At 36.3% G+C, this 16243-nt stretch overlaps 1 protein-coding gene across 5 annotated transcripts in view; it reads left to right on the top strand.

Moving 5' to 3' along the window:
* ash1 (histone-lysine N-methyltransferase ash1) overlaps nt 1-16243 on the top strand; it is a 498911-nt gene that overhangs the window by 335123 nt on the left and 147545 nt on the right. For 4 of the 5 annotated variants that reach the window (XM_069848493.1, XM_069848496.1, XM_069848494.1 and 1 more), the window contains one exon: nt 13383-13535. In XM_069848493.1, coding sequence (XP_069704594.1) covers nt 13383-13535 — 153 coding nt within the window. The remainder of the gene's footprint in view (nt 1-13382; nt 13536-16243) is intronic. The other variant, XM_069848495.1, reaches the window with a different exon arrangement.

Consider the following 16243-nt stretch of genomic DNA (forward strand, 5'->3'; position numbering starts at 1 on the left):
TAAGAAAACACACATGCACTAAGTCTAAACATCAGAGTTCTGTCCCATAGTGACTCCAGTAGGGTTGCCAGACTTCCTAGTGGCAGGAAGTAATAGTATGTACATATTAATCTTTTTACCTAATTTGGAAGAAAACTGTCCATTTTATTGAAAAACTGGAAAGGGATAAATCATTTCTTAACAAATTTCTCTTAAAAGAATAAAAATCAGAATCATACAGATAGTATAGAGAGTTCCTATGAAGACTGGCCCAGGTAGTAATGTTTGATTGGCTTAATGATGGTAGTGCAAAGCACCTGGCCCGAGGAAGCTAAGCAGTAAGGGATGGGGTGGGACCGGTCTGCACAGGGAAATGTGTGCGGACCTGGCCATATGACAGCTCGCCGCCCAACAATAGATTTTGTTAGGTAGAGGTTGGAGTGGGACTGGTCTTCATAGGAACTGTCTACATATCAAGTGAAAAAGTGTTAACAATTAAGTGAAAATTATTTTTTTCTGTTTAGTTTAAATTAGTTTTAAATGCAATGATATGATTCAATGTTACTAAAACCAAAATACGTGCTTCTTACTTGTAAAATATGAAGATTTCCTTCGGACTTTCTTCACAGAGAAAGCACTGATGATGTCATCAAGTCACTCTTACGAAGCACATCAGACTCAATGGAAAGAAACATATTAAAACTTATTCATTGTTGAAACAAAATTGATTTGTGAAAGGCAGGCTGTGGTTTATTTTTAAGCATTAGTTTTGTTGTTGGTATAATTATTACGAGTATTTCTTCCTTTGACAGGAAGTGTAAAGTAAATTGAAAAATAAACTCCAATTTTTTTGTGGAATAAACCTTTCATATCGATTTATACAAGTGATTCACGAAGATTGTGCAGTACTCTAGGACAGACCATTCCAACACAGCATTTAGGGCTAGAGTGCCCTGTGTCTGCCCAGGACGGACCCCCACTCCTCTCTGTTGCTGAGGCTGTGGTGGCGTACGAATGCATGCAATCATCAACTCTTTTCGTCTCTTCGATGATATTCTGCAGGCACTGCTGGGTTATGCGTTCCAGCAGTCATTCATTCATCCATATGTTGTACTATCGTTTGTGCTTAACTGTTTTGAATAAGAATGAAGAGAAGTGCGTCGACAGTCAGTTCAGGATTTAACCCCTCTTGGGAAGGCTTGTATCTTGTCTAATCTGACGACAACAATGTTCAATGTTTAATATGCCATATCAATGTACGAACAAAAATTTGCAACATTAAGCGTCACTTTGAAGTTAAACATTGTGATATCCACGCTCATATTATCGGCGAAGAGAGAAAGGCATTAATAACGAAACTAAAGGTCGAAATGCAGTCTTCTTACGACGAGGTAAATACTATCTCAACTAATTAAGTACTCTAAGGACAATATAATTAAATTAGTGGTCAGGTTATAGTAAATTTATTTTGAAGAGTTGTCAACAATGTATGGGAATTATTATAAAAATGTTTGTTAAACTGTTAAAGAATTTTCTGTCCGTTTAACTACTCGTATGTATGTATTTTTTGTATAGTGACAATGTCATTAAAAATTCATTTTCCCTTTCTTTTGCTGCACATGGAGCCAAATTCCGAAAGAGCTGTTCATGCAAGCTATATTGTTGCCCTAAATATTGCCAAAAGTAGCCGGCCTTTTACGGAAGGAATGTTTGTAAAGGAGTGCATGATTTCAACTTCATGCCCTGGTGACATTATTTGAGTCAATTAGTCTCTCTCCACAAACAATCTGTTGCCACGTGCAGGAGCTTTGTGAACATTTTTATGACGCCCTTTTCTGTAAATGTTGAGCATGCTCCAGTCAAATTCCAAAGAGAATTGATAATGCTTCACACAATTTTGAAAGATAGATATTACAATATTCCAGGCGGCTTCGTTGCGTTTTATAAGAACTTGAACAAAAAGAGTTTCCGCTTTTCCACAGTTTGACATACAAGTTAGTTGTTATATTGTCATGTTTGCCCGATGTTGCATTGGAAGCAGTGTTATGCATTCATTCTGCTCAAACAATTTTCCTTGATATAGCTAAGTTGGTGAAATCAAAGAAATGTCATTTGTCTTCCTAACTACAGAAAAAAAGGACAATTTTATTTTGTTATATTATTTTGTAATGGCTAATTGAATTCTTTCTATGTGTCATTTATATACTTCATTGGTTCATTCCCCCCTTGCACGCATGCAACCCTCTCAGCGATCGGTATTCCGTCTCTTTCCTGCTCACTCACTGTCTCTCTCCGGCTTTGTACAGCTCATACGAACCCAGGGCAGCCACAGGGCATTACAATGGCTGCCCACTTGAAATGGTCTGCTCTAGGATGTGATTTCTGGCAGCATTCTGATGAAAAAGTTCATATAAACGTATCATATTTTTTAAATTGAGTGACTTACACCCTTCTGAAAGTTAAACATAAACATAGATATTATGAAGGTTTAAGAATTTAAAATTATTTACAACAATGTATTATAAATTCATTAAAGACCATTCACGTTAATATTCACCTGTGAAAAATCTATATTAAAGCTGGTTTTCAAAGACTCCGCCTTCTGCAGCTTACACGTAGCTGCCTGAGTTTGAACTGTGTGCCGCAATCCTTGACTTCCATTGTTTGCCATGAATCTGCTTGTATATTAGGTGGATACGTTGTGCTAATTCTTCTCACTGTCACACTGTACACTATATCTTTAAACCATCCCCACAAACAATAGTCTAATGGGGTGAAATCAGGAGATCTAGCTGGCCAAGGAGAAGGACCGCCATGACCTATCTAATCTCCTGGGAATGTCTCATTTCAATAATTCACCACTTCCCGTGAAAAGTAAGAGGGTGCGCCATCATGCTGGAAATAGATAGTCCTCGTGATTGCAATGGTATTTCCTCCAATAACACGACCCTTGGAAATATATGGACCAATTAAATTATTGTTAATCAAACACTACACCACACATTGCAACTAAAGCGATCCTGAAAATTGTGGACTGGACAAGGAAAACGGTATATGTGCCAAAATGACAAAGTGTAGGAAAACACAGAAAACTGTATACTTGCAATTATTATTTAATTTTTTCAACATAAAGTGTCTCAACATCCAATGGAGTTCCCTGCAAACATATTGAGCTGTGAAACAACCCATTACTGACAATATTATGTAGTGTAACTGACTCCCACATTATCAAAATCTGACAATGATATAAGTGCCATGTATAATTTCCTTGAAACTGGTACAAACAGTCGAGTGATTTGTGAATATTAAAATATAGAACACTAACAATTTGATTTCTAAGCATGACAAACTGTTTGTTTTTCTTACTGGCACAGGTCCTTATAAAAACCATGGTATTTAGGGTCCATGAAATCTAGCATTGCCAGAAGGTCTGACTTTAAAGAGTTCTTAGGAGTCAGCATAGCAAACTTCTCCAGATTTGTAATAGATTGCAGTGTTCGTCCTCTTCTTAGAACCTGACATGTCTTCCACTGTTCAGAATCACTCAAGTTATTCCTGGTAAGGACCAATGTTGGATGATCACAAGCAACTCTAATCCATGATACTTGAGTAATGCACAATGTTAACGTATTTAGAGCCCTATCAACTTCTGAAGCCACATCCAAGAAGTCTTCGGATTTCATTGAAACCAGTTTGAATGGTTTTTTAATTCTGGCCGACCTCACAATGTCCTGCATCTCATCAGGAACCATGGCTTTACAAACCCTCTCCCTTAGCAGTTGTGTATAGCTTCCCTTGCTGCTGTAGTTTCCTATTTTCTACACACTTCTTTGCCGTAGATACTTCTATAGTTAGTGGCCTGTTATTATCCATGATAAATGTTACAAAACTGCTACATTCACTGCAGATCAACACAGCGAGTAACCGCCCACAGAACATACACTAGATGGCACTTCTATCGTTCATCAGGACTATACTACAGGACTTAATATTCAGTGTCATCTAGAATGCACTCGTTTGACTATATGGAAGAATATTTGGCACATATATCCACCTACTATGACATTGGCGCTGCTACATATATCACATTCCATGACAGAAACAAAATTTGGCCTCGGAGGCACTTACACCATTTTGCATGTCTGCTCCTCAGTTACTTACCACTATCTCGTCGGGATTTTCCTCCGACCAAACATGTTAATTACAAATATTGAAAACACCATCGCGGGTAAACTGAGCTTCGTCACTACGCAAAATGAACCGATGCAACTCAAGATCACCATTTATCCACACACAAAATTGCATTCGTCTAGCATAGTCCTCTGGCTGAAGATGAACTTCCTCATCATTCAGTGTTCTCCACACACTACTTTGAGAAACACCTAGTCGTCGGGATATGCACCTGGTATTCATGCGTGGGCTTCGTTGTACCATATGAATATTTTCGCATTCTGCTTCATTCTCGACAACCGCACGCTCGTATATCTTCGCAGCACAGGAGACTGACCCAGTATCCCTCAGTGACTGAAAGGTACGAACGAAAACACCACGTGACGACGTTCTATGATCCAGAAATCTTCTTCGATATTTGTCCACAGTATTATTAGCATTCCCGTCACAAAAGTCATCAACATAAATCATATCTGTTTACTCGATATTGGAAAAACGAAACGACATTTTTATTAACACACCCGGACTGAATGACAATGATCCACTACGATGGTGATCTTGCTGTGTGTAAGCAGTGTTGTTTGACTTACCTCTAACCCTGACTCCTGATGTCACGAGACTGTATCGCCTATAATATCAGCTTTTACTGTAACGCTCACAGCACAGGTGACGTCCAGAGAGAGAGAGGCAAGTTCACAAGATTGCATGTTACAGTAGAAAGAAACGTGATTTTATCCAAAACTATTCAAAATCGGATGTGTATATATATGAACTTTTTTCATCAGAATGATGTCAGAAATCACATCCTAGAGTACTGCACAATCTTCGTGAATCACTCTGTACAGGGCGCATGCTGGAAAGTGATTAAATCATATTGTTGACGTTATAAATTATATTGGACATGTATAACTGAGAGTTGTAGTTACTATTCATAGCGATAAATAATAAATACACATTCAATTTAATTTTCAACAATGCATTCTTGTTTATACATGCAGTTATATTTAAGCAGTTTCATAGTATAATAACGTGATACCGCTATTACAATATAATTAAACAACTGCACACTTTCCTTTTACTCTCGCCGCGACCACGACAATTCAATAACAAAACAGACTTCCACAAGATGTTAAAAAATTACCGAAAAGTGTAAAACAAATTTCACTCTAAAATAAAAATGAAAAAAAAAAGCGAGAGAGAGAAAATGCCACCCCCTTGTGGATATTGCTGCCCTAGGTAACTGCCTAGATCACCTAGGCCTGAATCTGGCAGTGCCCTCTGAACTGTCTTGGTTTTGTAGCCAGATGAACAGTGTATTAGAGTCAACAGGCAGTAAACCTTTCTCTTAAAAGTCACTATGCCTCGTTGCGCTAAAAGAGCGCAGTATAAACAAACAACAGAGTTTGAACGGGGACGAATGATTGGCCTGAGTGAAGGTGGATCTTTGTGTAGCGATATTGCTGCTCGTGTGGGACATCATGCCACTTCAGTGATTTGAGTGTGGAAGCAGTGGACCGAAGAGAATCGGACACATCGAAAATCCGGCAGTGGATCACGATCTGTGACGATACCATAGGATGACAAACATCTCGTCCACATGGTAGTGACAGATCATTCAGCTTCGTCACAAATGTTAGCACAACGGTGAAGCACTGTAACAGATGTAACATTGTTTGCTTCCACTGTTCAACGATGTCTACTTCACAGAGGACTGGTTGCATGCACAGCTTTCAATGGTTAATTGCCACCAGAATTTTGTCAGTTAAACTAAATGTTGCATTTTCAGTGCATTTATTTTTCCTAAATCCAAACTGCTCTGGAACTAAGATGTTGTATCTTTCAAGATGATGTTATAATCCCTTACACATTACTTTTTCAAAGACTTTGGAGAAAACAGGTAGAAGAGATATGGGTCTTTAATTTTCTGGAGACATTTCTCCTTTTTTGAAGATAGGAACAATCACAGAATATTTTAATCTGTCGGGGAATATATCACTGAACATTGAATAGTTACATAAATAACTTAGGGCCGTATTCATAGACATTTTTAGCACGGGTTTTCGGTGGATTATCAGCGTTTTTCGTATTCATAAATCAGTGTTAGCGATAGGATATGATTTGAATTATGTACTAGTAACCAGTGGATAACCGGGGCTAGCTTAGTACGCTCGTAGCACGTACTGCGAAATGTCTATGAATAGCACCCTTAGTGGCCTAGTTATAATATGTGAACTCGCTTTTAATATTTTGCTTGTTAATTCATCATACCCTGAGGAGTTTTTTGATTTAAAATTGTTAATAATTGCAGTTATTTCTTGTTTGTTTGTTGGAAATATTTGAAATTATTATTTTGGGGAATGTTGAGGTTATCAGTAATTGAAAGAAAATATTTGTTAAATATATTTGCAATTTTATTTGGGTCTGATGTTTTTAGTAGGTATAAGGATATAGTTTTTTTCTGTACTTTTTGATCATCCACTTTCTTTTTTTAATGATATTCCAAGTTGTTTTGATTTTACTATCAGATGGTGAAGAATCGGTAGAATAGAAAAAAATTCTTTCTCGCACTGGAACTCAAACCCAGGTTTCCAGCTTTATGTGCTGGTGCTTTATCCACTAAGCCACACCAGATCAAGCTTCGATGCCGGATTGAATTCTTCTCATTTTAAGTTCTATCTACTGTGTTCCCCTTTGTTGGCCTACCCTCGTGTACCGTGTCACAGTATGTGTGACAGTAGACACAATGTACAACCACAAGCACAGAGGTGCACTCATGAGTGACTAAGTGGCCGGGGTCTGATGGAACATGGCACTGTTCTGAATCACAAAGTGATTTCTACGCTTTATCATATTACTATGATATACCGAAGTACATATGGACTATTCCAACTCAAATTGACCGAAATATAGAGAAAATTGACCTTGCAATTTTTAAATACAATGAAACTTTTTCTGTCCGCAGACAACTATGATACAATGCTTTATGCAAAGTTTGAGGCATCAGAACTTCATAGTGTTTCAATTTAAAATATTTAAATTTATCGTATTTTCATAAAATTAGCAACATTAAACTGTTGTGGCTCCGAAACCCTTTCACCCAATGATCAAAATCATGGTTTATTTTGATGCTGAAAAATTAAAGTTTATATTGTCATGTAAACAGTATTTCTTACTTTTTATGGAAATGGAGAAATTTAGATTTTTCTTAATTAAGACACCTTTGCCCACGAAAAAAATTTTAAAAATATATGGTTAGATTCCGCATTGAAAGTACAAATAAACACACATTTTTTTACTGGTGTACCGTTGATAAGAAAGTACTGAAAATATCAAATAAAGAAAATAAATAGTATGCGCGTGAATTAACCAGCTGACTGTGAGACGGGAGCTAGCCGAGACAAGCAAGGCCAGGAGACATAAACACGTGATGTTTCGTCTAGTAGCGCATTGCTGGGCTAGCTTTATCACAGGTTTTCATAAACACAGGAGTAAAATGACGCCCAGCGCTCGCTTATCTTCATCTCTCGGCCAGTCCGTGCTGTGTTGCGCCTTTCAAGTCTAGGCGTGTGAAAATAATTTATTTAATACCCCCGAAACTTATTGCCATGACACTAACCAAACAATGCCGAATCCCTCTTAATAATGCAAGCTTTTTCCTCAATATTTTTTTTACATTTTTACAAATGGGCAAAAAGCCTAAAACTAAGTAAAATCAGATGATCTGTCTCTCTGTATACAATAAAAATAAGGATTACTTCTTATCATAACCTACCAAATGTCAGCTTCAAAGTGAGCTCTCGTTCAATGTTCTGCAGTAAATGGTTTCAGAGTTCTGAGTGCTGACAGAGGCTTGTTTTTATAAAATACGCTAAATTTGTCATTCAACAATACGAAAACCGTTTGACTTTCGATAGTATATTTTTGCAAATGCACTCTCCTCAGCACCTTGTATAAATAGGGAAAAAATTAAAGTATAAAAAAAATGCGAGGTTTTTTACTGATCGATTTCATATGGAATAGCCCATATGGAGAAACTACCTTGCTTATTTGCAGTAGTGCCTCCCAGAGCTATTGGAATATGTCCAACTTGATGTTCGTCAATGCATCTGAGTTCAACACATGATAAGCTCAGCTCATTTTGCATTTGTTTTCGTGTATACCTTAATCAAATATTCCTTAATGTAAAGTGGTTAGGAGGAGGTCCTATTTCTTCACCAGCTTCTTTGCCAGTTTTTGTCTTGTGGGGTTATGTAAAAAGTCTTGTCTACGAGACACCTGTAGAGTGATCTCCTAGCAAGAATCCTAGTGGCCTGTAACATCGTTGAAATGACTCCAGGGGCATCATTTGTCTTTGAAGAAGCTGCGAATGTCCATGAAACAAAAGTTACTAACGAGTGATATTTTCAAGCAGTACTTCTTATTCCATGTGGTCAATCAAAATAAATTTTTAGATTTATGTCTCACGGATTATAAACTGTTTAGCCAACGAATGAATTTCAAGTTTCTGACAAAATACATTTTAATATAACATCAATCAATTTGAAAAGTGTAAGCAACAATATTAGACTAGATGTGACAGAGCTTATTACGACATTGTCATGTGTGCATCAATGCTGGGGGATGCCAGTTAGAACAGCTGTTATAAATGTAGTCTTCGTAACTTGAAAGTAATGTAATTATTAAATCCACAAACAAAGATCTTTAAGGTTTCTTATTCCACTGTAATACTTATCCCAAAAGGGTTTTGGTTTATAACTTTTGATTTGCTATCTAGCATGTTAAACACAACACCACAAAGGAAATTTGGAAACTGTATGTATTATGCACTTAATCTATGAAAATATTTTACGGTACTGATTATCGGTTTTTTTTTTTTTTTTTTTTTTTTTTACTAACCGTTCAGTTCACCCTTTTCATTACCACGGATAATAGAGGTTCTACTGTATTATAATTTAAATTTTTTCTGTATTTATTAGTGAAAGGTTGAGAATTAACATATTTTAAATGTAATAAACAAAACACAAACTATAATATTGATATTATTCTTCAGATTTGAATACTTAAGTATCAAATTTTGAGACATGTTACAAAGTGGGTCTCCTGTTAAAAACTTATTTATGAAGATGTTAATGGAGTCACTTAATTTAAGTATCTTAATTTAATGCAAAACTTGGCACTGCATAGCATCAGTCAACTCGATGTAATCAGGTTTATAACTGATGATCGCTGTATGTAAACAATTATTATCAAGATGAAAATCAGTTAATCTTGATCTGTATTTCGATTTAACATGCTTCGTGGTTGAGAACATGGATTGAAATGCGTAAGTCGATGCACAGTAGGAGTGGAGTTTCAAGGCACACTTTTTCAGAAATGGATAAGTGTTCTTAAGGCGCACTTCCTCAGGAATGGATAAGCGTTTTCAATGCGCACTTTTTCAGGAATGGATAAGCGTTTTTATTTGCCAAGTCCCAAAATTTATCATCACTGCAATGAGATTTTAAAATGATGTCTTTTGTAAGTTTATTTACTTCCACTTCAAGAGCTTCTCTGTCTTCAATTTATATGCTTCTCGAAATATAAGTAGTCATCTCACTAACATCAGTAGTGGAAAAAGGATAAGAAAAAAACGTCACTACATGTTCCAATATGGAGAAGTCTTTTAATCTCTCACTGGATTCCTTTTGGAGCAATGAACAGCAGAATGTTTAAATTTGCTTCATCCATACTTCACATCATAATTTTCGAGTTTGGGAAATATGAGAGATTTTTTTCTTGCAAGGTTTACTGTCTGCATCTCAGGTTTACATTGCAAAGCATTCACAGTGTTTATCATTTTTTTTGCAATATGATGTAATACATCGCAGCTGTAGGCTAATTTCATTCAGTTTCAGCATTATGTTTGTCAAGAACCCCGAGTGACACATCATCGTATATTGTTCTTTTCTTGGATTAAGAAACATTTTTATTTCGTCGAGAACACTTGCTAACACTTTCCTAACCTCTGTGTGTAGGTCTAAGTCAGTATGATCAGCACCTTTGTCTTCCAGCGGTGCCTTAAACAACCTATTCTGCACAGAAGCAGCCTTAATTTAATTAACTATCTTCATAACTGTGTTCATCACATGATTAAAATTAAGGTCTTTTGTTGATGTACACTAGTATGCAGTGATAAGGTAGAAAATGAGAAAGATTCATCTTTCATTCATCATCATCATCACATCCCTCACGTATCAGACCCTACAGGATCTGTTACGGTCTCATGCCAGCGCTTTCGTGGTCTTCCCAATTTCCTCTTTCCTCTTGGTACATAAGTAAGAATCTGTTTAGGCCATCTAGTGCGATCCATCCTTTCGACATGTTTTTTCCACTGAAGTCGATATTGTTGAACAAAATTAACTATAGGATCCATTTTGAGTTCCTGCAATATGTCCACATTTTTACGGTGTTCCAGCAAAGAGCATCCCGCTGTTCGTCTCATGAACCTCATTTCCGCTGTCGTCAGCCTTTGCTCATCAGCTTTTCTGATTGTCCATGCCTCGCTACCGTAAATCCAATGTTGCAGCCAACAAATGCATGAGCTCCATCCATTGTAATAGCTGTCAACTTTGCTAGGGGAATGTTACATTTCTGCATATAATTTTTGAAGATATGAAATGTCCTCGCCTCTAGTTCGTTTTTCCAGTGGAAGTACTTTAAGAAATTATTCCTTGGCAGAGTAGTTGCTAAATGCCATTTTCACCAGCAGCAGTAACTGTGCTGCATTTGAAATGTCTGTCGATTCATATAGTTGCAAGGAGTAAAATTCACAGCTTTATAAGCCATCTTTTAATTGCAATTCCGCACATTCCGCTATGTTCCATCCTCCTTGCAACTGTTGTAGCCGACAGCTGCACTTTGTTGATAGCAGAAGTATTTTCAATTTTATTGTTGAAACCATCAAACAGTGACTCCGAAGCAACGAGCTATTCCACCATCTTCAAATGATTTCTTCCTTTGCAGTATTGCATGATACTCTTTCAAGGAGGCCATTTGTTGCATTGTGTGGTTAAGACTGACTGTTGCATTTTCAACTTGATGTTCAAATCACTGACTGTTCTTTTTCTTCTTTCTGAATCCACAGGAAAACTCTCGTTCAGAGAGCTGTGAACTGTATTAGCGTCTGTTGACATTGCTTTTCTTGGGAACTGATACACTGGCATTACAGAGAGAGAGAGAGAGAGTCCACTTCACTTGCGTGATTTAGGTTCCGCATACTGTGGATAGATGGCAGGACTGTGACCCATTTTCAAATTGTGGGCCACATTACACTTGATGGGTTTCTGTGAAGAGTTATGTCATGTACTAGGGTGAGTGTGTGTGTAAGTGTAATGTAGGAAATGAGTAAGGAAGGAAGAAGGAAAAACCTGGTGCCGGCACGTAGCCTCCTCCTGTCAAATAGCACAAGGGGACCGCCAAGCTTAACGTCCCCATCCAACAGATGAATCACTATCAACAATGACATATGGCTTCTCTTCATATGGACTGCGGAGAGATTTGGGATTTCTTCTTCTTCTTCTTCTTCTTCTTCTTCTTCTTCTTCCCTTCAAGTATTAGGCCAAACGACCTGTTATGATCTCACAGTTGAATTTTCAATCCAGCGCTTCTTTGGACGACCGAGAGATCTCTTCCAGTTTGGACGATAGTGGAGCATGACTTTTGGGATTCTATCTCTATGCATGCGATGCAGATGATTTATCCAGTTGTTCTGATAATGTTTTACTTGATTAATTACAGGTTCTAGTTGTAATTCTTCCATTACATCTTCATTGTGTTTGTGATCCCATTTCGTATATCCCGCTGTGTATCTCATAAATTTAATTTCATTAGCCGTTATTCTGCTTTCGTCTTTCTTCCTCAATGTCCAAGCCTCACTGCCGTAACAGAGTACAGGTCTTGCCAAGGTCTTGTATAGGAGAATTCTAGTATGCCTTTGTACTAGGGAAGGTTTTGTAATGTTGTTAATTATTCCCATTATTTTGGTGTATTTAGAAATTTTCTGTGAAATGTCTACTTCATCAAAAAAAGATAATGTGTATCTGAGATATAATTTACTCTTTCTAATATTTTTTAATCTAAACATATTTTGCTATGCACAGGGTATTTTCCGCAGAAGGCCATAATTTTAGTTTTTTCTTTATTGATTTTCATATCATATTTAATTCCAATTTTGTTAAAATTAAAAATTGAACGTTGTAATTCATCTTCTGAGGATGCCACCAGAGCTAAATCGTATGCAAAAAGTAATGAATCTAGTTGTAAATGTCTGTTGAGTTGTATATATCCATGAGGCAATTGTTTTCATTCTCTAATTATTTGATTCATATATATAATAAATAGCAACGGTGAAAGGCCGCAGCCTTGTCTTGCTCCTGTATGAATTTCTGTCCAATGCGATAATTTATTTTATTAATTGGGATTTAACCCAGGCATATAGATGCACAATTTATTGATCAGAAGTTGTGCACCACCATCGCTCCTAGTCCCGAGGTAGAAATTTTACATGAGAATTTCCGACTCTCCGGGAATCTGCATTACAAAGTAAACACACACATTTACCTTTTACGTCTGTAAAACAAAAATGCTGCTCTCATTCACTTTTAAAATAACAAGTTCCTTGTCTCTTTTTACTCATTGCTAAAATCGCACCACAGTAAAACAGAACTGCACTGTCCGTCACAATATAAAATACTGGCAATCATGGCCCTGCCAGCACTATCTTATACAGTGTTGCCAACTCCATTTTTATCCCGTGTCTACAGAACCACCACCTTCCTGATCTTATGACAGAACATTGGAGGCGATAATGCAACGGGCTTGGATTTCATATTGCTCAGCTAATGAGGACTGGATAACAAAAAAGATAATTTCAAATAATTCTCCACAACCGTCCCGTTATTTTTTTCAAACTGAACTATTCAAAAATGTGTATACAGAATTGCAGAATATCAGGCGGGCGCCTAATATCTGTCAAGAGGGTGCGGACATCGCATTGCCAACCCCTACTGTAACTCTTTAATTGTGATAAGGAATGCCTTTTGTAGATGATACATGCTGGTAAGTTTGATCAGTCGTGGTTATGTCAAAGCTGGGAAAAATAAAATGTTCTTGTAATAGGAATTATTTATTTTTTTAAACTGGTATCAATGTAAAATAATAGGAATTTAAAATTGTGTTTCAAATTCTGTTGTCAGCAGCTGTGATGTACTGCCTTTTGAGCTGTTACCATGCAGTGATGTGCCATCTGGTGATGAATCGACCAAGTCTTGTCGCCGGAAAAAGCAACCTCGTTGGAGAAAGAAATTTCTGGCAGCTGGACTTTTCTCAGACTATTACAAGGAAGATGAGTAAGTTCGTTTTAAAGTCACCACAGATACACCAAGGAAATAAACTGAAAAATTGCTTTTAATTGTATTATGACATTGGATAGTAACACAAATTTCATGAAGAGTAACTATTAAAACTCATGCTCATAATTTCAGTTTGAGAATTTCTTGTAATATCGCGGGTTCAGAATGACAAGGTTCTATCTGATATTTTTAGCAAAATTGAGATTTTTGTTGCTTTGAATTGTGCTACTTCACAGCTATCTACCATATAAATTATATGTTGATAATTCAGTTATTGTTCGTGATAAAGTTAGTTTGAAAAGGTTCTTATTTGAATTGATTTTATTAACAAGCAAACTTTTAAAGTGTTCTCCTGTAAAATTTACTAAACACTAGATAGAACATTGTCATTCTGAACCCTCGATATTTTATTATGACGTAGCTACTGTTAGTGACATATTTATTATCAAAATCCATTTCTTATATGAGTAAACTTGGTGGGTTTGATTTTGGGGATAGTATGAGTACTGATATTTCTCTTCAATTTTACAAAATTGAATGAATAATAACTGTATAGGCCTACTTGAGTTGAACAAAACATAAATACACGTAATATAATAAAAAGTAAACATAACCTTCATTAATGTATTACAGCAGAAGAAATAGTAAAGAAAAACAATACTCATATTTCAATAAATTCTTTCCATAATACAGTAAAATTCCTCATAACCGGCAATACCAAAACAATGGCACTTTTGGCTGGGCCAAAAAAAAAAAAAGTTTAAATCTGCCACATTGCCACAGCCCGGGCCGTCAGTGTTGCCACATTAGGAAGTTCGCACAAACATTCATTTTAAATGAATATTCAAACCTAAAATTAGTGTATTATTTGTGTTGTGTGATGAGTTGTATTACAGGAAACACACACAGTTTTCATTATGTTTGGGCCATAGTGTTGCCACATTAGGAAGTTCCCACGAATTTTCGTTTTCAGTGAATATTCGAACCTAAAATTAGTGTACAGTATTATTTGTGTTGTGTGATGTGTTTTAATAAAGAAAATCCACACAGTTTTTATGTTTATTTAGTTATGTTCGAGCCGTCAGTGTTGCTAAATTAGGAACTTCGCACGAACTTTCGTTTTCAGTGAATATTCAAACCCTAAAATTAGTATATTATTTGTGTTGTGTGTTGTATTTTAATAAAGAAAATCCACACAGTTTTTATGTTTACTCAGTTATGAGCAAGTGATAGACAAATAAGCTTCACATGGCTGCAGTTTCAGCATTTGGAACCATGAAATACGAACGTTTTTTTTTTCAGCCTATACTGCTATTTATTCCATTATCTGGCAAAATCTCGTATCTGGAACTAGCCTGATCACTTTGGTGCCGGTCAAGAGGGATTCTCATGTATTCTTATACTGGATGGAACTGTTTTGTCCTTAAAATGTCTTTATAATTATTTAGACTTAATGTTGATTATCTTTAATGTCCAGTGTGCCATCACATTTTCTCAGTTCCTATTAACAGTAGTGATAATATTTATGGAATTTGTATTTTTTTTTATTTCATCTTTGGTTATTTTATATAGTGATGGTTATATGAAGGGGATTTAAATATTGTGTGTCTCCATACTGATGAAGGGATTCTGAATTTACATATTAGAATTAGGAACTGGAAAATAATTTCTGAATGCAGCTGACAATCCTTTCAAGTAGTACGCAATTATGTCTTACTTCGTCTGGAAGATCTTGTTCAGAGGTACGTATGAACCCATAAGTACGGCTTTTTCTCCTCTCGGTTCACTCCCAACTGTATTCTCATTATCGAAGCTTCATTTTTGCTCTCCACTTGGAAACCATCAACACTTCTACCTTATAGGTCCATTAAGGTAAGAGAAAATATGTGCCAAATATGTTACTTTGCACAGCCAAAAAAAAACCATACAGCTTGTCACTCATGTTGAATTTATCATTTTTCGTGTTCAAATCCAAGAGAAAGGTTTGTAAGTTGCACCAACAATTGCAAATGCGCTTCTGACATTATTGCCACATTAAAGAAAAATCCTTCTGAAGGGAGAAAAAATTTTCCTATCCTGAATATTCGGGGGTGCAGAATCAAGAAAAGTGAAAGCTTTTTTATAATGCAAATATGGGTTAATTTATCAGTATGCATGCAGGAAAATTTTAGAAAGAAATTACAGCACATTAGCTAAAACATATCATGCTTCTGAACTAATTTCTCCCTCAAATGTCGTTAGCTGTGATATCCAGTGTAATACAGCTTAACTAAAATGAACGTATAAATGCACTGTCAGCCAAGGAAAAAACCGTAACACAGTTTTTTAAATAATGTAAATTTTGTGAACAATTTTTAGAAGCATGCGGTTTCTGAAGACCAATCTTCCTACATTCTGTTACACATTGTTGGTGTTGGACTTTTGTAGTCGTATAGTACTGCTATTAAGTTTTACAGCTGTACACTTCACTTGCCATTATTATTGAGATTTGAATGTGGTATTGTTGCGTTCTCACTTACTGATTTGTTGTTCTTATTTAGTGATTTGTCATGCAGTATTTACTGTAGTTTTGTGAAGTTAAGTTCAAATAAAGATGCCCTCTAAGCTCTTAAGATTCTACAGAAACTTACATTATTGCAGCTGTTGTATAGTGGGGTTGTCAGCAACAAACCTGCAAGTTTTACAAGCTCTGACAGTTTCAAGAA

Source organism: Periplaneta americana, chromosome 15 (assembly GCF_040183065.1).
Source record: "Periplaneta americana isolate PAMFEO1 chromosome 15, P.americana_PAMFEO1_priV1, whole genome shotgun sequence".
Classification (NCBI taxonomy): Eukaryota; Metazoa; Arthropoda; class Insecta; order Blattodea; family Blattidae; genus Periplaneta; species Periplaneta americana.